This window comes from Candoia aspera, chromosome 1, assembly GCF_035149785.1.
Source record: "Candoia aspera isolate rCanAsp1 chromosome 1, rCanAsp1.hap2, whole genome shotgun sequence".
Classification (NCBI taxonomy): domain Eukaryota; kingdom Metazoa; phylum Chordata; class Lepidosauria; order Squamata; family Boidae; genus Candoia; species Candoia aspera.
In genome coordinates this window covers 44,258,771-44,267,989 of record NC_086153.1, presented here as the reverse complement: position 1 = coordinate 44,267,989, position 9,219 = coordinate 44,258,771, and the positions used below count along the sequence as shown (strand labels likewise).

General features: G+C 41.4%; 1 protein-coding gene across 1 annotated transcript in view; it reads left to right on the top strand.

Moving 5' to 3' along the window:
• The first annotated feature begins 1,266 nt into the window (after positions 1-1,266).
• Positions 1,267-9,219, top strand: part of MTA3 (metastasis associated 1 family member 3) — a 93,308-nt gene continuing 85,355 nt past the window's right edge. Inside the window, exon 1 of the mRNA XM_063302929.1 lies at positions 1,267-1,355. Within this exon, the coding sequence (XP_063158999.1) occupies positions 1,328-1,355 (28 nt within the window). The 5' untranslated portion in view covers positions 1,267-1,327. The remainder of the gene's footprint in view (positions 1,356-9,219) is intronic.

Here is a 9,219-nt window from a genome sequence, read left to right as displayed (position 1 = left end):
GGGTCCTGATTGCTTAATTGAAGAAACCCAGAGTGTGCCAACCCTGCCAGATTGAATTGGCTGGGCAGATAAACAAGATCTTCTGCAACTGTCTAGTCTAGCCAATATAGAAGTTAACATCTTAGTATCCACATTAATGAAATAGGCCTGTAACTAGCACAAAATTTAGGATCTTTCCCTGGCTTTAAAATCAACCTTATTTATGCCTCATAATGTGATGATGGCAGTTTACCCTCCTTAAAAGATTCATTATACACACCCCAAATAGGATCCAGCAACTTTGTAATGCCTTATACATAGATGTATGGAATTGCAGGGTTGCAATACCTCTATCCTGGGCTTAATTCCCCAGATTTTTGGGAATTCTGGCAGCAGTTGCTCCAGAACATCTAGAGGGCATCATGCTAAATCAGCTCTAACACCAAGGAGGATTCGAAAAGACCAAGAACGGCCCAGTTGTAGTCAGCTCAGTCTGATGCAGAGCCCTCTCCGTTTCTGGAATTTCACATCCTCCAACAAGGAGTTTTGCCCCATATTTGCAAGCAAGTGACTGGGTACAGACCACATATAAAGGTCAGTTCACACATGCAGTTCAACTACAACCAGAGTGGTCTTGGAGCATGGAATAGGGAAAAACCATAACGAGGACAACTCCAGCATATGATAGCCAACATGGATTTACGGGCCACTTCTCAATCCAAAACTCTTCTATACTTAAACTGCTCTCTCTCAAACTCCTGAGGTTTCTGCCAACTATGGTACTTAGTCCCATCTTTCTTGTCCTGTCATCCCTGCCGATGTAGGGGGCACCTGTAAGCACCACCTTCTAGCAGGTCAAACCTTGACCTGCCGGTGCTTGCTGCGGGCACAAAACGGCCCCCAAGATGCGCCTCTCTGTCAGGATGCGCCTCTTGTACCCTCGCCCGCCCGACCCCACGACACCCAGAAGAGATTCCTCTCTCCCCTCTTTCCGGGAGACAGAGCTACGGGAGCAAACTTTTAACCCCTCTTCTCCCGGAGATGGGGACAGGTCGGTGTCGGCCGTGCGCTGCAACGACGCCGCTTGCTCTCAGCCAACAGCTCTCTCTGCCGGCTCTGCCCAGCGAGGCGGGCCCGGCTCTTTGCTTTAACCCTTCGCCTCCTGCGCTTTCCTTAGGTCCCCTCCCCCAAGCGGGTTGGCCAGAGAAGCTGCAGAGCCGCCCGGCACCCTGATTTGCCCGGGGGCGAGTGGCGTAAAAAGTAGCAACAGCAGCGCGAGCGACTGAATGCTCCTCCCCTTCCCCAGCCCGACGGCGGCGACAGAACAAGGAGGGCGCAGAGCGCAGACATGGCGGCTAACATGTATCGAGTGGGAGGTATGTGGGGGTCCTTGGCGGACGCGCCACCGGCTCTGGTGTGCCTTCGCCGTTGAGGAAAAGGGCCTGGCTCCGGGCCGCGGTCGGTGAGGGTGAAGGGAAGGGGGTATGGGGGCCGGGAAGGAGGAGAGGGGCGTGCAGGTTGGGAAGCCGAGCTTAGCCCAACACCCGCCCCCCAGGGAGAACCAGCCCCCTGGTTCCTTCCAACGAGTGGACCTGACGACGGAGGCCACCACCCACCGTGCCGAGGAGGAGGAGGAGGGGGGGGGATGGTGGTGAAGAAGGGAGAAGGAGCCGCTCGAAGCCCAAGGGAACGCCTCGCCCGGGGACTGCAGTCGCTGGGCTAGTGCTTGGTGAAGGGGGCGGCAAGGGAAATCAAGCACCCGAAGCTCACTTCGGGCTGGAAACCTTTCCTTTCCTTCCTTAAGTGTGGGAACGCTCAGGCGTCCTCAGCCCTGAAGAAACGCTCTCTGAAAACCAGGCAGGCGGCCTTCCTCAGTCGGTCCTTCAGGGGTAACCTTCTGTCGTTGAAGAGCGACAATGCAGCACGGCCCAGTGTTTTCTTCTAAGTGTGCTTGGGATCGCATCCCTTGCCCTTTGATTTGCTTGTCAGCCCCCTTCCACCAGGGCGATGAAGCAGTTAAAGCGTTGGCCTAACGCTAGGTAGGCTTGGGTTCAAAACTCCAACTACAAAATGCGGAGGGTTATTTTGGACCATTCACTACCTTTCATCCCAGGCTGCTGCTCTGTTGTGCAGGCATAAAATTGGAGGGGGGAAGGGATAACCAGTGTGCCATCTTGAGCTCCTGGATATAAGGAAAGGTAGTATATAAATGTGTTAAATAAATAAACATGCTAACAAATAGAGGACATTGGGGACTGAAACTCCACTCTAAGAGGAACAACAGCAACAGATAGCTGAAGAAATGGCTTATACAAGTTATCAATGTAGTGGAATTCTTTTTTTAAAAAAATAAAGAGAAAACTTAATCACTCTGTGAAACTAGTTGTATTAGAAGGAAATGCTCTTTTATGCAGGGTATTGTTAATCTATGAAACCCACTACCACAGAAAGCTTGATGGGATCTATGGAAGATAAGTGTTCCAATGGCTTTTCACTTTGGTAGTGAAATGAAAACTGTACCATATACTATCAGTTGCCATGCTCATCTCCATGGCTTCTGGCTAGTATCTAGCACAGGGTTTCTCAACCAGGGTTCTGTGAGGGGTCACTAGGGGTTCCCTGGGAGATTTATTTACAAATTTATTTCAAATTCAGGCAACTTCACATTAAAGAGGTAAGTTTCATTCTTTATTTTCAGTTAAGAACACTGTCCTATGAAACAAGTGTAATAATTTTGTAACTTCTGGCCTATATTTGAGCCTGAATGTGCAGGGGTTCCCCAAGGCCCGAAAAATATTTCAAGTGTTCCTCCAGCATCAGAAGGTTGAAAAGGCTTATCTGGCATGCTGTAGTTTGAAATAGGATGAACTTCTAAACTTAACCATTACCTACACCTCAGAGGATAACATTAGAGGAACGTTGGTGTGCTAAGTACGAGTAGTACAAAATTAGTTCAGATCCTGCTGCCATTCAGTTATTTAATGAAAAAGTCCTAAGCTTTGGGGTTTTTAGTGCTCAGTTTTGTGATTATTCTGAACCATTGCACCTTGAAGTCATCAAATCAAGAATCATTAAAACCTTACTGTGAATGCCCCACTCTACCCCAGATGCCGTTCTTCACCTAGAAGTAGAAAATCCTTCTGTAGCAGCTTTGAGAATCTGCTGCCTTAAATAGGGATAAATCAAAGTTTCTGGGGTGAGTCACTAGCTCAGCTTGCATTTGCTAATAAATTCATTTCCTCTTAGAAAAATTGTCACAGACCTTTCTTCTTATGGGCTCTCCATGCCATTCCTAATATCACTTGGCCCCAACAGAACTATACAAGAAGTCAAACAAGGAGTCCTTAATCTGGATTTTCAGAACGATACATTCAAAATTCCTCCTTACTGCGTCAGGGACCTTTTTCATAGTTATTTGTGATCCTGAAATACCTCCACAGCATCACCTGCCCTACATATATGAGAACATTCACACTAATGGGGCTCAGTGTCCTACCCTCTGCTGATGGAGGACAGCCCTTATGTGGAGTGTTTGTGTATTTGCCCAGAGGCCACTATTGAGTGAGTAGCACATGCTTTACTACATTGTCTCCTTTACTCCATTTAGCATGTGGAACTTTTATCTCCACTTTTCACCTGCTGTGTTGGTTGGTTAAAAGTGGAAGTTGTTCACTTCTTACTTGTAGATTGTTCAGTGAAGATCTCCAGAAATGGAGTAAAGTTTTACTTCAGTGCTATTGGCATTAGGAGATTGTAAGCCTGATCATTACTCTGGTTAGGTGTGTATGGTTATTTCTAATGGCTTAAGATTATCATCACCTCTCTGTCTTTATTATGCACTCTTTTTTTTTTTTGGTCCCTACGTTGTACAAAAACGCAACATGTATTTTCTCCATGGGAATGAAGACTTGAATGTGAAATAAGTGTGAAATAGCATTTACCATGAGAAGGCCTTTTCTGGTCATAGCTGTTTTGCAGTTGTGTGGAGAAATGTTACATTTTATAAATATAATACAATATAATATAAACCCCAGTTCTTGTAAATATTAGTTTATTTATTTTATTTTTATCCTGCCTTGGAGGATCAATTATATAGCTATGTAAACAAATTTGGACATTACAAATTAAAACGTTGAAGGAAATGCCCCTCTTCCTAATATTTCTAATGCAAAAAAGAAGGGTGGACTTGGCTTCTCTCTGGAACAGTATTGCCCTATGTGCCAGGGTTTTTCTTTCTTTACTTAAAAAAAAATGGAGGACTTTTGAGAGAAACACCTAATCATCTCTTCACCTACAAGGCAAAGAGAGATAGGTTCATTTATCCCAGGCCATAGCTACATTGTCAGATAATGATGCTAGAAGGTAATAGCAGATTGGAATAAAAGGAAGAATGGAAGAGGTGGAATGAAAGGACTGTTTGTTGAGGAAACAGAAGTGGTGGAGGAGTATAGAGAAGCCTACGTTTTGATATTTGAAGTCTGGGATTGGAGAAGTCAGCCCTGTAGATCCAGCAGAGGAAACAGTAATAAAGACAGGGATTCCTGTTTTCTTACTCAAGACAGATACTGAGGATCAGGACAAAAGATCCAGATTTTAGCAACACTGCAGAGACCCTTTAGTCTATGCCTCTTTTTTGTGGGGGAACACCATGGGTATTTTGGATGCTTCCCCTGTCCTTCCAAGCATTCCATTATAGGAATCTTGAGTACAATTTGTAGTGCTACATCTCAAACACAGATTTAGCACATTCTAACAAATGGACTATCATATTTGTTCCCAAAGTTGAAAAGAAAAGAAATAGAAGCACAAGCATCTGTGATGCCAAATCTGGCCAGAGGTGTGTGAAGCTTTGGTGATGAATCTGATGTGGGATTGCTGTCACTTTTTTTTCATTAGATGTAGACTAGCTCAAGACCAACAGGTTCTTCCTGCTTTCAGTAAAAGTTGTTGGAGTAGTGTGCTGATTGGCTCTCCTTATGACATCATGAAGCCAATTTGCCTTTTACCTGTTGTGGAGCAGCATTTCAAATGTACAGGGGAGATGAAAAGAAGTAGAAAAAAACACAGGGGAGTCACTAACTTCAAATATTCTCCAGACGTTTTTAATTTCATCAGTTCCTGCCAATATGACCAGTGACAAAAAATTGTAGGAATTGTAATTAAAGTTTTGGAAGGTATGAAATTACACTAAATTAATCTGCTAAATTAGTATGTGGATTTAAAACCTCCAGTATCTGTCTTAAGCATGGATGGGAACTGGGAAACAATTCATATTGGACTTGGAGCTAGAGATGTGTAACATCGAGAAACAAAGGAAAAACAAGTGTACCAAATTTAAAATGCTATGTTTACCCCATACAGGTTTTGGTTGATCAAGATTTTCTCACAACATACTCTAATATTGCACTCCTGTCCATTCTCTAATAAATGTGTTAAGGCTTGTGGCTCTGAACTGGGGAATCCGGTTTGGCTGAAATTTGTTTCTGTATACATAAATTTCTTAAATCATACCTAAAGGAAGATGAAATAAAAGTTCATGCAGCATTGTTACAAGATAGAAATGGGAATATATAATAATTGAGTTCCTTTAGGAAAAAATAAATGGCTAGAACCCATCTTAGCTGGACAAACAGTGAGTCTTCCTCTATAAGTTAAATTACTTTTTCTCCTCTTCCCTAATTCTTCCTTTCAGGCTTCATGGAATCTTATTTGTTGTGTGTGGGCATGTTTCACTGTGGTTTTAATTTCCCTGGCAATTTTACTCGCTATAATATAATGTATAACAATTTGATCCTTCCAACCACAATTTTCCTTGTCGTTCCTCACCCCGCCCTCCAAGGTGATACAGCTTTATGATTAACAAAGTTCACATGTGTGGGGATTATGTTGAGGGCAATTATATATCTCTATAGTGTTCGGCATGTTGCTAAGTGGCCGAGTGTATGCTTCAGTATTTGCCCAGTTTATTAACACTTTTTGTGCTGCTGTTCTGGTCCTTTTCAACAACTTTCTAAGTTAATCAAACCAAGTATGTTTCATCAGATATGATGTTTTGCTCATCATCACTTTGTCCATTGAATATTACTTTCATATTTTACCCTGGCTTCTGCCCAAAATACCAGTATCCTCTTTGCTTTTATATCTTGTATTTCTGCCCATCTCCATAAAATTTATCTATATGTCCTAGTACAGTCTTTTAGTGGGCTGTATTACCTCTAATTGCAGTAAAGGATTGAATGTTTGATTGCTACCTAATGGAAATAATGTCCTACTTATGAAATCTGAAGGAAAGATTTGGAAATAAAAGTTTTTCTATTGATGGTCAAAACTAGTACAGTCCATGTGCCCTATGTAATTTTTGTGTGTGTGTGCATATTTGCATTAGCTTAGAATTTCAACTTAGATCAAAAATGGGCTTTGGTGTTGTGATGCACAATTACTGGATATTTTATATTGTAATAAATGCCCTTATTTCTGAATGTCATAAAAAACTGAGTTTGACACAGTAGAATAATATGCTTATTTTAATTTAGCTCTTATCTTAGCTTTAGATGAATTAGTTGGCTTTTAATAATTCCCTGAGTTAGAACTGAATTCAGTTTAGAATGGACTGAAGCAAAGTAGTTTACACCTATCCACTATTCTTTGTTGTCTTCTCCTAACACAGGAAAACAGCATGTTATCTTTTCTTTCTCCTAAAAGCAGTAGAGAGGATGTTGTAAGACTTCCCAATCCTGGAAAATAATAGCTTTTGTTCTTCATCCTAAGGAACTTTCTAGCTCTTGCACTTTTTATCTTTTGATGTACCAGGAGACCTGCAATCATGCCTCAAGCTTCTTTAAGGTGTGGTAGTGGGAACCGAGAAAGGAGGAGGTAGTATGGCTACTTAATGCTTGCTGTGAGACTGTTGCTTTGGGCAATTGGATAATTGTACCTTTGCATTTCATGTCAGTAGGAACAAGGAATTAGAGTCATTACTTGGCCAAATTTTGAGCAACCTGTCAGGTCACAGCCCATATCTATGCACATGAATGACCTTGATTAATAAACAAAAATGTTCTCTTGTTTTCCATTTGTAAAAGTGTGTTATCTAATTGGCCTAGTATGTAGTTAGTGTTGTTTAATAGGGGTGTACAAAACATTTCAAGGCATTTTGAGAGTGAAATTTCATGAAATAGAACTGTTATTTTGAATGTGAAATAGAAGTTTTGAGCATTTTATCTAGAGTTTGGAATAGTTCTGAATCAAAATTGAAGTCTCCAAAATGCTCAAAGCAGCAGTTTCATACTCTCAAAATCAGACAATTCTTCAAAGTTCATGTTCAGAACATTTCCAAATGAAATGGTTTGCATACTTTTTACATTTGTCCAGGTTTCACGTTGTCTATATCATCAAAGGGCAGCATTCAAGAAATGAAGTAAGACTATAATTGCAATCCTTGTGCCCACTTACTGGTGAGTAAGGCACATTGAACTTAGTAGAACATGTAGAACAGGAGTCTTTCCTACCTTTGGGGGCATGCTTGGAATTTTGAGACCATGTTATGATGTCATTGCACCCAATAACCACCCAGAGTTATTTTGGTGATTGTGGTGGCATACAAATTGATAAATAAAATAAAATAAATAACAAAAACCACATACACCAAAAGGCAAAATGGTGAGGTTGCTGCCCAGTACATTAAGTAGCCCATCAAGGTATTTTACCCCCACAATTTAATTTTGATTTTTATGGTAGCTGGACGCAGTTCTGAACAGAACTGGACTGCAGTTAACTACTGTTTTATTTATATTAATGTCCCTGTGGCCTGTAGGGAACCCAATGATGTTGTGAAAAATGCAGTGTATATCTGAAACTGGTAACCTACCTAGCATTCTAGATTCCCACTATCTTAAATTAAAAAAAAATGAGTATGAATGTAGTGAGTGCCCAAAAAGTATTTGCAGGCATGTTGGAGGCCAGGATGTATTGGATTGTAGTGCCATCCTAAGAAATAGCTGTATCGTAAGGGGTACTTAAGTCAACTCTCCTTAAAATGCAGAAGTGGGTACAGTTGAAAAATTCAAAGTTCTCCAATAGGTTCACAGTCAAATCCATGTTGGTATTTCCTTGTTTTTTGCAAGGAGCAAGCCATTAAGTTACTATGGTAACAAATCACTCTGGCAGAGTTAGAAGGTCAAACTTAAGTATCCTTAGTTTTGGGTGTGAAAAGGCATGACCATATAAGGTAAAGCTCCTGATTTGCCTAGAGGAAACTTGCCTGGACTAGTTTCAGTTTCCTTTCTGTCTGCCTTCCTCCTTCAAGCTTGTAAATATGTTTTTGTGCTTTCTGTAAATACATTTATTTTTATAAAAATGCCTGGTGTGTGTTTTTTTCTGATCTCTCGGGCCAACGCTTTCCAGCACTCTGCCACAATCCATGTTGATCCTTCCTTCCTTCCTTCCTTCCTTCCTTCCTTCCTTCCTTCCTTCCTTCCTTCCTTCCTCTGATATATTAGAGTAGAAAATATTTACACCAGTTACTGCATGATTAATTACCAGATACAAATACTTGGTAAGACTGCAAATGATTAGTAACATCTTAGAAGAGGCAGTCCCACTGTCATGAGTAAGGATGGTGAGCAGGGGGCTCCCATCCAGGCTGTAAAGCGCATGCGTAGTACTGAGGAATTAGTTAGCCATTCAAAGAGACACAGATCGGGCCCGGCTTAGCCTTTGGGGTTTATATGTCTGGGTTTTTTCCACGCTTCTTCAGTTTGTTAGGATTTTCTGTTATGTAGCAGTAATAAAACACTAGAGACCTATTCCTTGTCTCAGCGTGGTTCCTGGCTGTTAGGACACCCACATTCCACATGAAAGGAATGTCTCTTCTAACTATATATTAGTATATGTTTGTGTGTTTCATATAAAAACATAACAAATGTGTTTGTTTTAGAATTGTTTTTATTCCCATGCAAATCAGTGATTGGAATAATTAATACATTTCATATTTTCTTGGTTGCTACACTGTAGTCCCTGTGAATAAGTCCCCAGGGGCCTTTGGATGGTTTAATCCTCTGAGGGAGAAATAATTCTATTAAAGAAGGGGTTCCAAGTGCCCCACCCAGTCCTCAGGAAAACCTCAGGATGTCCAAACTCAGAGTTGGTAGAGGTAAACTAAAGGAGAGGGTAGTAGATAAAGGAATGCTCATATTTGATAACTTTGATGCAGAGGAAGATGTTCACTAGCCTGATGTGGTA